We start from the raw sequence: 16,838 nt of genomic DNA, 5'->3' as shown, positions 1-16,838 counted from the left end.
GTTACGAAAACACAGCCAACTGGTAGTAGACATGGTTCCTTGTGAGCTGTTATGCTGAGTGAAATAGGTCAGACACAAAAGGACAAGTACTGTATGTCCCACTTTTAGGAAATATCTAGGGTGGGCACATACACAGAGACACAAGTTTATTAGTGGTTACCAAGGGCTGGGAGGAGGGGAAGAGTGGAGTTATGGCTGAAGGCGTATTGAGTTTCTGTTTGGGGTGGTGAAAAATTTTTGGAAATAGTGGTGATGGTAGCAGAATGTGGTGGATGTAATTAACATCATCGAATTGAATGCTTAAAAATGGTTAAAATGGCAAATGTTTTGATATATGTGTGTATATATATATGACTATAGTAAAAAAGAATAACCAGAGAGACTCGTCATTTTTAGTTACAGTGTTCTTACTTGGAGGGGAAACCAGCAGTGTGTGGGGTGGGCAGGTGGGAAGCGGTCTCCACAGGGCAGTCCCTCTGGCCCTGGCTGTGGGAACTTACTTGTCCTGACTCAGGATGAGGGCTGTCAGCGTGGAGACAATGGTTCCCAAGCAGCCTGAGATAGCCCACCAGGGGTTCTGGACAAAGAGGCCGAGGACGATGAGGATGCCACTGAGGGGGTTGTTGACAAACATCACCTGGGATGTGCCCCGGAGGACCCAGTCGAGAAACTGGAACACGGGGGATTTGTCTGAAATGGACCGGGGCAGAACATCAGCAATGTTCAGTTGGCCCTCCATTTGGGTGAGAGGGAATCCCAGCACCCAAAGAGGGTCTGCAGGGAGCCAGCTACCTGCTGTCAATCACCACAGAAGGGAGTCAGAAAGAACCAGAGAGGGCATCTGACTGCCTGGATGACTCTACACCCATCGCTAGCCGGGCGTGGTCTTCAGGCAGGTTTCCAAGCAGTGGGGATGGGGTACCTGGACCTAAACATGTGCACCCCCTGCCCCATGACAGTGACGTGGATTTTTAAGAAGGCTGATTTCTGGAATAAAACTCTCTTGCTGCGAGAAGATGTTTCAAATCCGTGGCCTGAGCTCCGGGGAGATTGCTAAAGAGAACCTACTGGAATAATAGACATGGTTCTTCTGTGAGCCATTCAGAGGGCGTTTTTCTGGCATGCTGGCTCTAGAATCCCACTGCTAAAGCCTGCAAGTCTGCGACCCTCTGCTGGCATATTTGACAGAGCATAGCTCTTGTGTTCAGAAATGAGAGCTCACACACTTAAATGTATTGGTGTTTACATCCCAAGAGACTTTACATCTGCTATGAAAGTAAACTTCTGTCTTCTCTTGGAAGACCACAGAAACGGAACTAAGGCTAGTCTGGTGGGAACTGTGGCAACGTGTTTCCGTGGGATGACTGGAGTTGACCTTTTTAGGGTGGGGTTTGGGCTTCTCTCACAGAACCTTTACCTTTAAGGCTGTCTCCACACTCCTTCATCTCTCCTGTGATGTAACTGAGGGCTCTGCTGACCCTTTTCCCACTGGCAGCCATGGAGCTCTGAATCCAGGAAGTCTTGGAAATGTCTGTTTCCACCTTGATCTCTGAGCTCTCCTCCATGCTGTCCAGATCCTGTGCAGGGACAAGAGATGGGCGGGAAGTGCTCACATTCTGTGCGTCTAACACTGAGGAGTGGATATGCATGGTTGCTCAGGGGCCCAGCTAAGATTTTCATTTGAAATTGGGAGTTGCTATTTAATCAGCTCCCGTTTCAACTTGATTCTGACTCACAGCAACCCTATAGGACAGAGTAAAGCTGACCCATAGGGTTTCCAAGGCTGTCACCTTTACGGAGCAGCCCTGGTGGTGCAGCGGTTAAGCCCTTGCTGCTAACTGAAAAGTCAGCCATCCGAACCATCAGCCGCTCAGTGAGAGAAGGATGTGGCAGTCTGCTTTGGTAAAGATTTACAGCCTTAGAAACCCTACAGGGCAGTTCTCTGTTCTACAGGATTTGTGTCTTGGTTATCCAGTGCTGCTATAACAGAAACACCACAAGTGTTTTAACAAACAGAAATTTATTCTCTCACAGTTCAGGAGGCTAGAAGTCAAATTCAGGGCACCAGCTTCAGGGAAAGACTTTCTTTCCCTGTTGGCTCTGGGGGAAGGTCCTGGTCTCCTTTCAACATCTGTGGGCCCAGTGTTCCTTGGAGATCGCCACGTGTCTTGGCATCAGTCTTCCCCCGGGTCTAGGATGTTCTCAGCACATGGACCCCAGGCCCAAAGGATGCACTCCGTTCCTGGCTCTTCTTTCTTGGTGGTAGTAGGTCCCTCTCTTTCTGCTTGCTTCTCTCTTCTTTTATCTCTCGTAAGATAAAAGGTAATGTAGGCCATGCCCCAGGGAAACTCCCCTTATATCAGATAAGGGTTGTAACCCGAGTAAGGGTATTGCATCCCACCCTAATCCTCTTTAACATAACTTAATTTTGCCTCATTAGCCACAGGTAGAGATTAGGAAATTACATCAGATCACAAAATGGAGAATAATTACACAATACTGGAAATCATGGCCTAGCCAAGTTGACACGTTTTTGGGGGACACAGTTCAATCCCTTACGGGTCGCTATGAGTTGGAATTGACTCCACAGCAATGGGTTTGGTTTTTGGAATCTTTGTGGAAGCAGACTTCCACATCTTTCTTCCGCTGAGCAGCTGGTGGGCTCAAACCGCTGACCTTTCGGTTAGCAGCAAAGCACTTAAACCACTGTGCCACCAGGGCTCCTTTTCTATAGATTAGAATGTCTTTTGCTTTGTTTGACATGTTATTTAATATGGACAACCTACCAGCATAAGGTACAACTAGATGATATCTTTATCATAATACTGTGGATGAAGACTTGGGCATGGAGACGTTCTCATTGCAAAGGTCAAGGTCAAATGGCAGAATGAAGATTTAACGATAGATCTTTTAAAAAATCTTTACTTCCTGTATACCGCATTTCTTCCAGAGCATGGTACCTAGTGTCACCCCAGCATATCCAGTCCTTAACATTTAACGGTGCATACACAAAAAGGTATGAAATAGCACACGTCAAGATTCTGTTTTTGAAAACTGGTACGAGCTTTTCTTTTAAATCCTAGAATTCTGCATTTAGAGAAAGACTGATAATAAATAAATAAGGACTGTGAAACTTGACAAAGTAAACTGTGAAAAAGACATTTGTTTTATTCCAAGTAATTACTTCTGTGAATATATGAATTCAAGAAAAGTTTGCCTAAAGCAGAGAAGGTCTGTTTTGGTCGTCAGCTCCTTCCCCTCCTGCAGGCTCTGAGATTGCTGGCCTGCCCCTGATTAGGCCACTCCATACTCACAACTAGTTCAAGGGTGGGCTTCCGGTATTGATAGGGAATTGGGTATCTGGTTGCTCTCTCCTGGTGGTCACCTTTTCCAAACACTGGAGTCAGAAAGAAAGCATATCAATTAGAATATCTTTACCCTGACCACCCCCCACCCCCTCCCCCCAGCAGCTAATTTCTTACAAGGCTTGAACTGGAATATTTAGTATGTCCTATTCCTCTTGAGGAAACCCTGGTGGCTTAGTGGTTAAGTGCTACAGCTGTTAACCAAAAGGTCAGCAGTTCAAATTCACCAGGCACTCCCTGGGAACTCTATGGGGGCAGTTCTACCCTGTCCTATAGGGTCGCTATGAGTTGGAATTGACTCAATGGCAGAAGGTTTGAGTTTTTTTTGGTTTCATCCCTCTTAAGGAAGCACAGAACCATGGAGTCTTGAAGCTGGAAGGCCCCTTTTTTCTTTTATTGGTCATGGACCCCTTTGGGGCCTCTCTTATAAACAGGACTTTTATAGGAATTAGGGGGACTCCCCAACCTTTAGTTAAGAAGCCCTAATTTAACTCAACCCCTTAATTTTTTAGATGAGGAAACAGCAGCCCAGAGGATCAGTGGGTTGTTCATGATCCCCAATCCAGGGCTCTTTCTCCTGTACCCCAGGGAGAACTGCAGGTATACAAAGAGAAGCTGTACTTTGCTGGAGTCCTTGTCTTCCTGCTCATAGAGTAATAGGCTGCCTGGGTCATGTGAGGTCTGAATTTGGCCATTACTCTCCCCAGCTGGATAAATGGGGGCTGTTTTGGCCTTTTTTCGTTTTGTTTTTTAGAGTGTATGTCTGGATTTTAGGTATTTTAGGAGCAGCTGCTGGTTGCATTAAATTAGGACAAGTGATATCCCTGTAGCCACTTGAAACAGGTTTTGGAAAGCCCTTTTAATTCTAGAAAATTCTTTTAATGTGGCTTTAAGCATATTTTTAGTTATTACTAGATAATTTATAATGACTCAATGGCGCCCAACAACAAAATAAAGGCATTTGGAATTTCAGTCTTGATGCTCTGGTTCCCCCCAGTGGTCAATTTTGAGAATGGCAGGCTGGGCTCTGAACTGTTTTCAGACAGAAGTAGGTGTTTCCTTTCGGTTTCATGAGTCCTCGGGCTATCTGACGGGACGCGTGAAAGGCACTGTGTCTCCACTCTTGAAGGAGCAGAAACTGCAAATACCAGTGTGGTTGGGAATTTACACTATGCAGAAGAAACAAAACACTTGTGGAAGCTTTGAAAAGTGGGGAGGAAGCAGAGAGGATTCTTCTGAACCTTGACACCAGAGTGCTGACAGGATCCACCCGCTGCTTCTGTCTGCAGCTCCCTTCTGCCAGCCAATGCTGCAGCGACTGCCACCAGCTTCCGTCTCCCAGGCTCCTCTGCAGGGTGCTCTCTTCCAAGTCCTCTCCACCCAGCCCCAGCCACTATCTTAAGAGGGTGTTTGGATGGGGGTTGCTAATCTTTGAGGCAAACACGATCCCTTCTATTGCATTCTCTGAGCCCTGGCAAAACCGAGCTCCGGGGCCAGAGGGACCCTTGAGGCATATGTAATGTTCTTCCCACCTTGTATGACGCTCCCATAAACCACCCCAAGTTCAATCATGGGCCAACTGACTTTTGGTATGAAATGATGGGGTTCAGATGAACTGGAGGAAAAGAGTCACTAAACGCATCGTTGGGGAAACACATGGTGCAGTCAAATGGGCAGTAAAGTCTGCAATCTTATCCCCCGGAGCTCCCCAGCTGGATGGATGACTCTGGGAACGTCTGTTCCCCTAGCTGGGAGTGGGGGTTCTAGCTCTATTTTTCTTCTGCCCTGGTTTTTCCTGGGGCTGCTGCACTTCTGCAGCTGATTAAGGAGAAGTTCACCAACTCCTCTCTGTTCGCTAGCACATATTCTCATCTTCCAAGCCCAAGTTTCTGGTTTCCCCACTTGCTCAGCCTTAGCTACCCTTTTAACTCCCTTCCCCATGGCTCCACATCTCTGCTGTAGGTGAGAACCTTTCATCTCTAGCCTCCTAGACCAGTGGTTTTCAACTTGGCTGCCAATTAGAATCTCATGGAGAGCTTTTAAAAATCCTGGTGTCCACCCAGGCTGATCCGAGGCCAATTAAATTAGAGTCTCCGGGGATGGGATGTAGGTGATTCCAAGGCAGAGCTAAGTTTTGAGAACCCCTGATCTAGGCTGACTGTCCCAGGTCCACTGCCTGTGCCAGGTCCACTCTTCCCCACCCAGGGCGGAGTCCAGATACCTCGAAAGCTGGCTGTGGTCAGAGCTCAGAAGTCAGATGTGATAGGAATGAGCCCCACCCAATGCTACTGCCATTGTGCCCATTTTAAAACCCAAAACCAAACCAAACCCGTTGCCGTTGAATCTATTCCGACTCATAGCCACCCTATAGAACTGACGGAATAGAACTGCCCCATAGAGTTTCCAAGGAGCGCCTGGTGAATTTGAACCGCCAACCTTTTGGTTAGCAGCCGTAGCTCTTAACCACTATGCCACCAGGGTTTCCATGCCCATTATACAGATGAGGAAATTAGGGCCCCAAGAGCGAGGGGAGGAAGTGCACACCTTTGCTCTTCCTCCGAATGGATGGCCACTCGATGTGGAACACGCTTCTGTGATTGAGGAGCACAGCCTCTGAGCCTTCACTGGCTTTCGGGCCCCCCACTCTTGGTGGCTGCTTCCCACTGCCACCTAGCCAGGGCAAAATGAGACAGGTCAGTGGCCCACCACGGTCCCCACCCAGAAAGAGCCCGGCAGAGAGCACACGAACAATCACAGGAAGCTGGGAAGGAAAGTGTGGTGAGGTCTGAAGCTGGGTTAGTCAATACATCAGTGTCTGTATCAGACATCCAGCTTTTCCACTCCTCCATGAAACCTTCCACTTCCTTTTCCCACAGTGACCTACGTTATATCAGTGCCAAGAGATGGGTGAGCCATCCTGCTTTATTTCTCCAGCCAGGACCTACTGTAAGACCCACCCATTAAGGATCGAATTGTGCCTCCCCAAAATAGTGTTGGAATCCTAACCCCTATACCAGTGGATGTAATCCCATTTGGGAACAAGGTTTTGTTATGTTAATGAAGCCATATAAGTGTAGGGTGTGTCCTAAACCTAATCACTTTTGAGATATTAAAAAAAGCAGATTAGGCACAGGGACATGCAAGCATGAAGGGGAAGACAGATGCCACCTGGAGATCTCCAAGGAACCAAAGAACGCCTGGGCAGAGAAGTTAAGACAAGGATTTTCCCCCAGGTGGATAGAGAGAGCATTCCCTTAGAGCTAGTGCCCTGGGTTTAGACTTCTAGCCTCCTACACTGTGAGAAAATAAATTTCTGTTTGTTAAAGCCATCCCATTGTAATATTTCTGTTACAGCAGCACCAAGAAACTAAAACTCCACCTAACTAGACCTTGGACCTGCATCATGACTGAATGGACCCTCAGCTGACTGCCCGTTCCTGTTCTTCTCTGGTGCTTTGTCTTCCACCTGTGCTGGGGAGTAAATGCTGGCTGCATATTAAAATCACCCAGGTGCTTTACAAACTGGCTGATCTCTGCCCCAGACTAATGTAAAAAATAAAAGTTTTAATACCCATGGTACTTAAAAGATGGCAGTAATGTCTGCTTGGGTTGAGAACCACTGATCTAGGTTTTTGCTGTTCAAGGTGTGGTCCTTATCAGTGGCATCAGCGTCACCTGGGAGCTTGTTTGAAATGCAGAATCTCAGGCCCTGCTCCAGACTGACTGAATCCGAATCTCCATTTCAGCAAGCTTCCCCACTAAAGCCTGAGAAACATCAGTCTACAGAGAACTAAGAGTCTTAACTCTGTGATCAGCTACAAGCAGTCCTCTACTGTGCCCTATAATCATAAATTTCCACATATTGGGCAAAGCAGGACATTCTTACCACTTGGGACAGGGTCTCTCAATGTGTGGCCTGTGGTCCAAGAAACAACAGCACCAGACCACCTTGACGGCTGGTTAGCATGCATGTAGGTCTACTGAATGGGAGGATTTGCTGACCCCCGGAGTATGCAGTTTGCACAGATCTGCTTGGGGTCCCAGCGCACACTAGACTTGGGTAATGCAGTGGCTGCCTGGAATAGCAGAGAACCTTCACACCATTAATGCATCAGATTTGCATGCTTTCAAAGCTAACTCACATGGCCCTTTCCATAGTACCTTCAAACTGACAGAGTGGGCAATGCTATCTCCAAAAGATGGAAATGGAAGTATGCAATGATTTCCTTGGCATCATGCAAAGAGTGGAGCCACGTGACTCTCAGCCCCCGTTCTTTTCTCTGCATCTTTGCTATTTAGGGTCTGGCTCATGAACCAGCTTCAGGGACAGAGCTGGGGGCTTGAGAGAAATGCAGACTTGCAGATCCCAACCTAGACTTACCAAATTGGAATCTGCTTTTTAACAAGATCCCCAGCTGATCAGTGTGCATATTAAAGCTTGAAAGCACTGCTCTACTAGAAACTACTCATGTAAACACTACTTCAGCAAAGCTTGGAATACAGAAGGGTCGACAGCCGATGTTTATGGGATATCTTGTTGGTATTAGTTTCTGTTGAGTGGGCTCCAATTCATGGTGACCTTATGTATAACAGAACAGAATGTTGCCAGGTCTTGCTCCACCTCCATGGTCTTTGATATGTTTGATCCCATTGTTGAGGTTATTGTGTCAATCCATTGCATTGAGGGTTTTCCCTGTTTTCATTGACCCTCGGCTTTACCAAACATGATGTCCTTCTCTAGCGACTGGGTGGGACAGTTATGAGTAAGCAGGGAAGGAGGCCTCATTTACACTGTCAGATTGAAAGGTAACATACAACCAAGTGCCTTCCTTCTAGGCTCAGGATGGGAAGAAGGCCCCATTTCAGTATCTTCCCCACAGATCAGCAATGAGCCATAACTCCCAAGGCTAAAGGAGTCCCCCTTGACCCTGGGCCACCTCTACAGGCAGGGCCCATGTGGGGGGACGAGCCCTGAGGGGGTATCATCACATCACCTGACAAAGCTGGGATTCCCCATAAAGCCAACATGCTTGCAGGTACACAAGGGCACCTCTGTCTGTCCATGGCTCTCCTTCTGATATGCCAAGAGTCAGTTACCCCAGCCACATCCTGGGCAGAGCAATGTTCCAACCTGAGCCTCACAGACTCTGAGCTGGGGAGGAGCTTCCAGATCACAGTCCGCTTTCCTTGTCCAGAGAAATTAAGCAACTCATGCAAGTCACACAGCTCTTAATTATGGCAAAGCTGGGAACCAAACCCAGGTCCCGTTTGCTGCTCTTTCCACCCCAATACTGCTCTGTACTGTACAGCACAGACCTGTTTGGTGAAAGAGAGGAGCTCTCCCTTTATTCCAGGGCCTGGTCCTGGACATTGGTGGCCATGACCAATGCCATTTACTAACCTGGATTATTTTTCATAAATACAGAGAGGGTGCTTCAGTTTAATGAACCGAGGTAACATCTACCTGGAACTTTAAAAGAAATACGAAAAAGAAAGTTGTTGGTTGTTAGGACACCCCAGATTTTTTTCCCAAGGAGTCAGCCACAGTAACACAGCAGGGACAGCTGGTCTTGCTGGCCGAGGGCTTGTGTGTGAAGGCTGCCAGGTGTGGACGAGCCCACCCCCGCCGGAAAGCTTAGAGCTGACTGCATAAGGCCAGTGGCTCACCTTCTACTCCTTGTCTATTCACATGAGCACCCAGGTTCTGCTGCCTGCTCAGAGCCTGGGAAAGCAGGACAGTAATACAGATTACTCTGTGTTACTACAGTCCCAGCCACAAAAAACCCCAAAGAGCATCTTTTCCTTCCATTGAAAATGTTTTTGCTCTTATCTGGGGTAACTTTGGGAGGTGGTACCTAATATGGGTGGATGTAGTGTTGGTTCCGTGTCTCCCATGGGTGATACCGGGAGGCCAGCTGCACACCACTTAGGGAGGGCAGCAGCCCTTCCAGATGTGCCCATTAAAGAGCTGAGGACAAAAGGCTGGAAGAGATGCGACAAAGAAGATTGGTAACAAAGTAACAAACTACGTGAGGCTGTGAAAATAGCAATTCAGCACCTGCCTCTGGGACAGAATCTCAGGACAATTTTATAACAGATAAAGACAATATCTAGAATATCATGGACACATATATCAAATGTTCTAGAAATAAAATACACCAGTGCTATGGTGGGGACAATGGAAACAATAACAACTGGTTGGGAGCCAGAGTCACTAGTTTTGCATGACGTTTTGCAAGTCATGTCATCCCCTTGCCAGTTTCCTCAATTGCAGGAGGGGTTTCCAGGAAGAAATACACAGACACCGTAGAGCTGATCTTGTAAACCCAACCTATAAAATGATGACAAATATCTCAGGAAAAAAAAAAAAAAAGATCATTAAGAAAACCCCCCAAAACAAAAACAGTTGCCATCCAGTCACTCCGACTCACGATGCCTCCAAGTGTGCAGAGGAGAACTGTGCTCTGTAGAGTTTTCAGGCTGTGACCTTTCGGAAGCAGATCGCCAAGCCTGTCTTCCGAGGCGCCTCTGAGTGGATGGGAACCACCAACATTTTGGTTGGTAGCCAAGAGCTTAACCGTTTGTGCCAATTAGTACCTGCCATTTCTTTCTCATATTGTTCTGAAAATGAGCTAAGATGAGCTTGCAAATTGCTCAGGAAGATAATTTTGAAGTGCTCACCCATCAGGCGCCTCCTTAGGGGGGACACTACTGTCTGGTGGCACCAGGCCTTCTGCTCCAGGCTAGTTGGTTCCTCATCCTCACCACCCTTCCGGCTTTTTACACCTACCTGCAGTGACTTTTTTTTTTTTTTTTCCTGCTCAGCGCTGTCTTTATTAACTTTACCGTCACATTCATATTTCAGGTATTCAGAACATCTTTCATCTAAAGTATACGTTATTCTTGCAATAGAAGCTTTGCCTTGGGGATGATAACTTTTTCCTTTTCTTAAAGATTAAGGAAGTACTGAAAAATGCTTTTTAAGCAAAATGAACCTTAGTTTGATTCAAAATTTTATTATAGTGCCTGATTCCCTGTGCAGAGAAGAGTTTTTTGTTCAGGGATTTACAGGGCCCTGGTGGCACAGTGGTTAAGAGCTCAGCTGCTAACCAGAAGGTTGGCAGTTGGAATCCACGAGGCACTCGTTGGAAACTCTATGGGGCAGCTCTCTGTCCTGTAGGGTCGCTATGAGTTGGAATTGACTTGACGGCAACAGGTTTGGTTTAAGGGCTGATTATTTCCAGGATTACATGGATAAAAGAGCATCTAAGATGGTGCTAAACTGGTGGGCCACCTATGATCACCCAACCAGAAATCCCTGCAAGAGTGGCTGGAAGACCTTGAGTTAATGAGATAGAAGAAAATAATCCATTGTAAACCAAGATCTTGCTTGATGTGATTTGTTTTGGTTAATAAGCTGTTTGCATAGTTCATCTGTTTGGCTACAATACCCAAAGCTGCTTGAAGGTGCTTTATAGCTCAAGAGTAAATTTCTTTCACAATAAATACTCCTGCACCTTTTTTGGGTCCTTTCTAACTTTTCTCCTAACATGATGGCGCACATAGATAATAGTACTTTTGCGGCATGGTGCAGCAAACAGTTGATGCTGTATGGCCCGAAGGCCTGGGCCCAGAGACTCTGGACATTCCAAGGCCCCCCTGGCTGTTCAGAGGGCCAGAGGGTTGCTGTCTTAGCACAGCTGCACATGTGCTATGGCACATGGGTTGGGAAGCTTGATCCTGGATAACCTGTGGTGCACCTTAGCAGCTGAGAAACTCCTGGCATGCCCACCTGGTGTTGAACCTGCTGCTCTCTCCTCCTCTAACAAGCCTTATTAAGTGTCCCAGTGCATGTAGCTTCGTGCTGAGGGTTGTTCAGAGTCATTTCAGAGGCACGGTCCTTGCCCTCGAGGATTGCCATCATCTTGTGTTTTAACAGGCAAGGGTCCAGCAATGCTTTCCTCCCCTGACTCAGAGAAAGAAGGAACAGCTTGTTCCCAAACTCTTTTTCTGAGGAGTGGTGATCCCAAAGCGCTCATGCTTCTACTGCCTTCTAATGCTCAGAAAATGCCAATTGTTCAAATATCAGGGATAAAAAAGATTTTGTAGAAGAAGCACCTGTCAAATCAAATTTTTGAAGCTTATTGCAGTTTATTTGAGGGAAACAAAGCAAACCCAAACTGTATATAACATCTTTCAGAAGGGGAAAAATAATCTAGACTAACTTACTGAAAATCAGCTTTTACCCAAAGAGGTCCATGCCTACACACTTTCTACAAATTATCTTTGCACTCTCACTGTTCCCGCCCTAGTCTGTGCCCTGGGCAGAAGGTATTCAGCTCTACCTCATTACCCAGAGGTTGCATCCCACAGGCTGAACTCAGTGTTGGTGTTACTCGAGAAATATACCCATGCCAGAGCTGTGGGTCATAGCATGGAAGTCAAGAGTGACGTAGGATTAAGTTCCAGAGATGCAAGGTGGGACCTGTGAGTGATTTATGGAAAGGATGACATAAACAATACAAAGCCTGATCCAGTGGCCAGGTGGGGTGGAAAAGAGATCTGAGGGGTGATAGCTTAGCTTGGTTCTATTAGCAGGTCAACAAGAAGAACTCGGAGTTGTGAGTTAGGACACTTGGAATCTTTGATCACCTGGGCAAATCTCTGTACAAGCTATGGTTTTCTCATCTACAAAATAAGGGGTTGGAACTATTAATATTTTATAAGCCCTTCCAGCTTGAAGCTTCCAGGATCAAAATTTGCATTGGAGCTCTTAGGGAGGTTCCCCACCCCAGGACTGGCTTTCCCAGAGGAAGCTTAACAGGAGGAAGGAACAAGACGAGCCTTTCCTTTGGCTTTTCCTTTGAAAAGTCTGATGGGCCTACTGACTAGGGTCCTGCTACCTGGTCCTGTTCCCTGTTTCACTTCTCTCCCCTGGGGTCTCTTACCTGGCCTCCTTTGATTTTCTGCACAGGTCTGGAAGGATCCAGACCATCGGGATACGGAAAGAAGCTTCTTTCTGATGGGGGCGGCGTTTCCAGTCTTCAATTCCAGGAGCTGTGACTTCTCCCTAAACCCAAACCCCTTTACTTCCTGGAGCCCTCCATCCTACCCCCTTGCTTGCTTTTATGCCTGGTGCCCCCCTGCCAGGTGAGGAAGGTACCATGGAGGAGGAGGGAGAAGAGGGTAAATTCTCTTATGCAGGTCTCTCTGGTCTTCCAGCCAAATGATTACTTCCTAAACTCCCAGGGGATGACCGGTTCCCGCTACCATGGTGCCCCGCACTGGGGTTGATCCAGCAGGTTTTCTTTAAGGGAAAGAGCTAGAGACTAGTCTATTAGTGTCCCTGTCTGCCCTCAGGTATTACCTTCCCATTACTTCCTTCATTAGAATTCTAGACCCAGTATTTGTCTTTAAGCAATTATCTAAGTGTCGTCTCCTCAGGGGGCCAATTTGCCTTCCAAACTCCATAAGCTCCCCTAATTTCCCTCACAGGCCAGGCACTGTTTGAGTATCGCCATCTGCTTCTCGATGAAAATTTCCGCACAGCCCGATACTAGGTGCTGTCTTCCTGATTCTGTGGAAATTTTCAGGCCTCTCCTCCTTCTGACTCTTGCTGACCAGACTCTTGGGGGCCTGGGAACCACGACGGGGCCACCTCAGAGCAAGAAGGGGCATGACCTAACCCCTGCCTCCTGAAAGGACTCTGAGGTCTATATATGAGAGAAGCTGGTCTCCCAGGTCCCATGAAATCATGGGGTCTGATGGGTTGGAGTTTGGGGAGGGGGCCCAATCCAAACATGCTTTGTTTGGCTTTGTGAGTATGTTGGGTCATGCTTCATCCCCCACGCCTCCCTTCTCCCCTCACGCAAACTCACACAGTGGCTGATTGTGAGGGGCCTACCCAGGTTCAGAAACAAAACCGTACCCTGAGGAAATTAGCTACACTTGAGTAGACAAATACTCTCACTGACGTCAAAGGCCTTGTCCCACCTGGCCAGGTGTTTTGGAACTGCTGAAGAGGGGTCCTGATCACGGAGGGCCTTCTAAGGAAGGAAAGCAAACAAAGGAGGTAGGCAGAACCCAGAGGCCCCACATTCCAGGTAGAGGTGGGGTTGGGGGAGGTCGGTTCCCAGCACAGGTATGGCAGCCTTTCTTTAGTTGTTGGTTCAGGGCCGGTGGCCATTCCCTGATGACACTTGAGTGTTCACCTTGTCCTGGTCCCCATGCTGGCTGGTCACTTGGCTCAATCCAGCCCTCCAAGCACCTACCCACCCCAGGAAGATGCCACCCATGACAACAGGCAACCTATTTGAAAAGACAGGAAATAATTATCCTTCAGGAAGCCATCCAGGAAGTTCACATGTGTTCCGTAAGCTAAATGGAACCATGGTGCTTAGAAGTGTTGTGTCTGTCAAACAGGCTAGACTTAAGGTGGGGCAATCAACTCTCAGCCTGAGCACAAGGCAAAGATGGAATCATATCCCCCACAGGTCCTAGAGAAGGCTGGAGCTCAGATGCCAAGGGATCCCAAGAGGTCTGTCTATACCAACAGAACTTTCCTCTCTTGAAGGCCCAGTCAGTCAGAATTCACTTCAGAACTATGTTTTCTTTACAACATTTGAGACTCCATCTCTATGTTTCCAACCTTGTGGAGGGAGGAAGGAGTTCCTGGGCGGTGTACATGGTTAACCCTAGGCTCCTAACCCAAAGGTTGGCAGTTCAATTCCACCCAGACATGCCTCAGAAAAAAGGCCAAATGATCTACATCTGAACACTTAGTCATTGAAAACCCTGTAGAGCATAGTTCACACACATGGGATTACTATGAATTGGAAAGGCAACTGGTTTAGTGGGAGGAGGCCTGCTTTGACTGCCAGGGGCTAAACTCAGAAAAGTCAGATTCCTCAAGTAGAAAGGGCCAGAGTCTGTGTGGAATAAATGCAAACTGAGCTAGAGGTCTCCAGAGAGTTGCTTCCTTTGTCTTAGCAGCCCCTGCAGCTGAGGGAAAAATCCTATTTATCAATTCACAGAGGGTAAAGGAACTTTTCTGGCTCCCCCACCTCACTTCTTGAGGTCTTGGAATTTCTAGTTCCACTAGTGGCAGTAGAGTTCCCTGTGGATTCTTCTATCCTCTCTGAATGGTTACAGACAGGAATTGCCAGGAATGTCGAAAATCCCTCATAAAAAGTGAATACCTTTAAAGTTGCCAAGTGAGACTATGGTTTATTAAGTAGAAGTCAAGCCGGTACTGCAACTACCAGCCCCCCACTCCTCTCTGGTTTTACCTTCTAGCTGTCCCTGGGCCCTAGAAACCTTTATAATTAGAGAAGACAAGGCTCAGCATCATGCACACTGGTGGTCTGACGTAACCACAAACACAGACTGGGAGACTGGATTTCTGATGGGCATATCTTAAGAGTGTTGACCAGGTTTGTGTCCACATAAGTAACCATGTTCAGCATTCTGATAAATTAACCAGTTGAGTAACTGGAAGCTCTAGGAAAAGCTCTAAAGGCAGCAACTACTTTTTTTTGGCACATATGGTGTCCATGCTCTCACCTTTTTGCCAACTCAGTGATACCTCCTCCTTATTACGCTATAGGTTCTCAGGGCCATAGAATCACAGGAGCTTGGAGTTGGAAGAAAGAGGCCTCAGGGGTCAACTGGTCTAGCTTCCCACCTAAAACAAGTATCCCCAACAGGTCTTCAGTCCCTGCTTACTTACTGCCAGAGCAGAGAACTCACAGGGCAATCATTTCTCAGGCAACTTCTATTGTTAAAAAGGCTCCCCTTCGCTGATTCAAAGTTGGCCTGCTTATTGCTTCTACCTAGTGGTCCTTGCTTTATGCTTGGAAGTATGCTGAGTAAGTCTACCTCTTCTTCCACATGTGGTACCTCATACTATAAACAGCTGTGGTCTCAGCCAGGACTTCTCTTCTCCAAGATAAACACTACCGGCTTCATCATCATTCCCTATGAGACAAGACGGCTCCAGACCCCCATTCACCCACCTTGTCGTCATCTCAACATACATTTCCTTGCAAAAAAAAACCCTCTGAAGATGTGCTACCTATTTTTCTGTGTACTCTCCCCTCCTCTTTCATCAAACCCATTCTCAGGAATGGCTCCTTCAACCTAGGATGCAAATGATTGATCATGCTTACTGTGTGACTGTCCCGAGGCTGTTTATATTCTAACAAGTTTAAAGCCTTGAATGGAAGAGATGGCTGGGAATGTTTGGGTAGCAAGATAGGCAACAAGAGGGATAGAAATTTTCCTGGAACCCTTAAAATTATGCTTGATATTTTCCTGAATAGAACACCAACTCAACCAGATAACTCTATAAAACTGGTGCTGTGAACTTAGGTGGGCTCAGGCAATCTGTGGTTCCAACCTCATTTTCATCTCAGGTGAGACTACTCACCTGGCTAGGCAAATGTCCATAAAATGAATTCCTTGAAGGCAAGGACCCATCTGGTTCTTTCCTGGTTTGTTGTTAATCCCTGGGCCTGAGTAACATATTAATAGCTCCTCATGCAATGTCATCTGGATGAATGAGTGAATGAGGTCAAGCCACAAAGCAGAATTTCTAGGGAACTGGCTCATGAAAGTGGCCCTGGGAAACCAGCACAGTGGCCCATCTGTGAATAAATGAGAGGAATGGTAAAAAATCGGGGGCCACAAGCTACCAGAAGTTTTATCTGATTTCTAGAATGAGAGAAGACAGACAACAACAAAAGAGTAATAAAAACACATACGGAGATTCAATTTCATCCCTCATCGCAAAGATGTTCTGAAGTTAAAAAACATGATTTTTGAGCTAAACACTTCAACAGGTAAATTGAAGAAAAGAATAGCTCCTGTTGAGACCTGAAGCAGTGGCCTGGAAGATCAAGCAGAAGGAATATCTCAAAGCAGAGCAAATATACAAGTGGCAAAGATTGTAAAGAAAAAGATAAGCAACTTGGAGCAGAGATCAAGGGGACTAACATGAATGATCGGTATTCTGGATAAAGAAAAGGGAAGAGATGGAGGAAAAAAGCAATCATCAAACAAATGTTAGAAGAAAAATTGCTGAGCTGAAGAAAGACTTGGAATTTGCAGATTAAAATGCAGGATTAATGAGAAAAGACACAAACCTAGGCGTAACTTGATAAAATTCTAGAACTCCAAAGATAAAGAGAAAAATCTTACAACCATCAGGAAAGAAAGAGCAAGTTATTTACAAAGGAAAAAGAATGATACTGATATCAGGCTTCTTCTCTGTAATACTTGGAATCCAGATAATGAAGGAATAACACCCACAGATGACTGAGAGGAAAGGTTGCAACTCAGGGACCTTGTACCCAACCAAAATTTCATTCATCTGTCAGGAGGTAAGAAGGTTTGTGGACATGCAAGGATTCAAAGAATATATCATCATAATCTTTCATGTATAATTTAAGAAAAGTACTCAAGAAAGAGTTCTAA

The 16,838-nt window shown here is 46.5% G+C and overlaps 1 protein-coding gene across 1 annotated transcript in view; it reads right to left on the bottom strand.

The window, feature by feature from the left end:
- SLC14A2 (solute carrier family 14 member 2) overlaps positions 1-16,838 on the bottom strand; it is a 511,838-nt gene that overhangs the window by 11,118 nt on the left and 483,882 nt on the right. Inside the window, exons 13-16 of the mRNA XM_049901586.1 lie at positions 5,910-6,035; positions 3,315-3,397; positions 1,418-1,577; positions 501-690 (exon numbers count right to left, since the gene is read on the bottom strand). Of these exons, the coding sequence (XP_049757543.1) occupies positions 501-690; positions 1,418-1,577; positions 3,315-3,397; positions 5,910-6,035 (559 nt within the window). The remainder of the gene's footprint in view (positions 1-500; positions 691-1,417; positions 1,578-3,314; positions 3,398-5,909; positions 6,036-16,838) is intronic.

The sequence above is a fragment of the Elephas maximus genome, chromosome 11 (genome assembly GCF_024166365.1).
Source record: "Elephas maximus indicus isolate mEleMax1 chromosome 11, mEleMax1 primary haplotype, whole genome shotgun sequence".
Taxonomy (NCBI): Eukaryota; Metazoa; Chordata; class Mammalia; order Proboscidea; family Elephantidae; genus Elephas; species Elephas maximus.
This window is presented reverse-complemented; position numbering and strand designations above follow the sequence as displayed.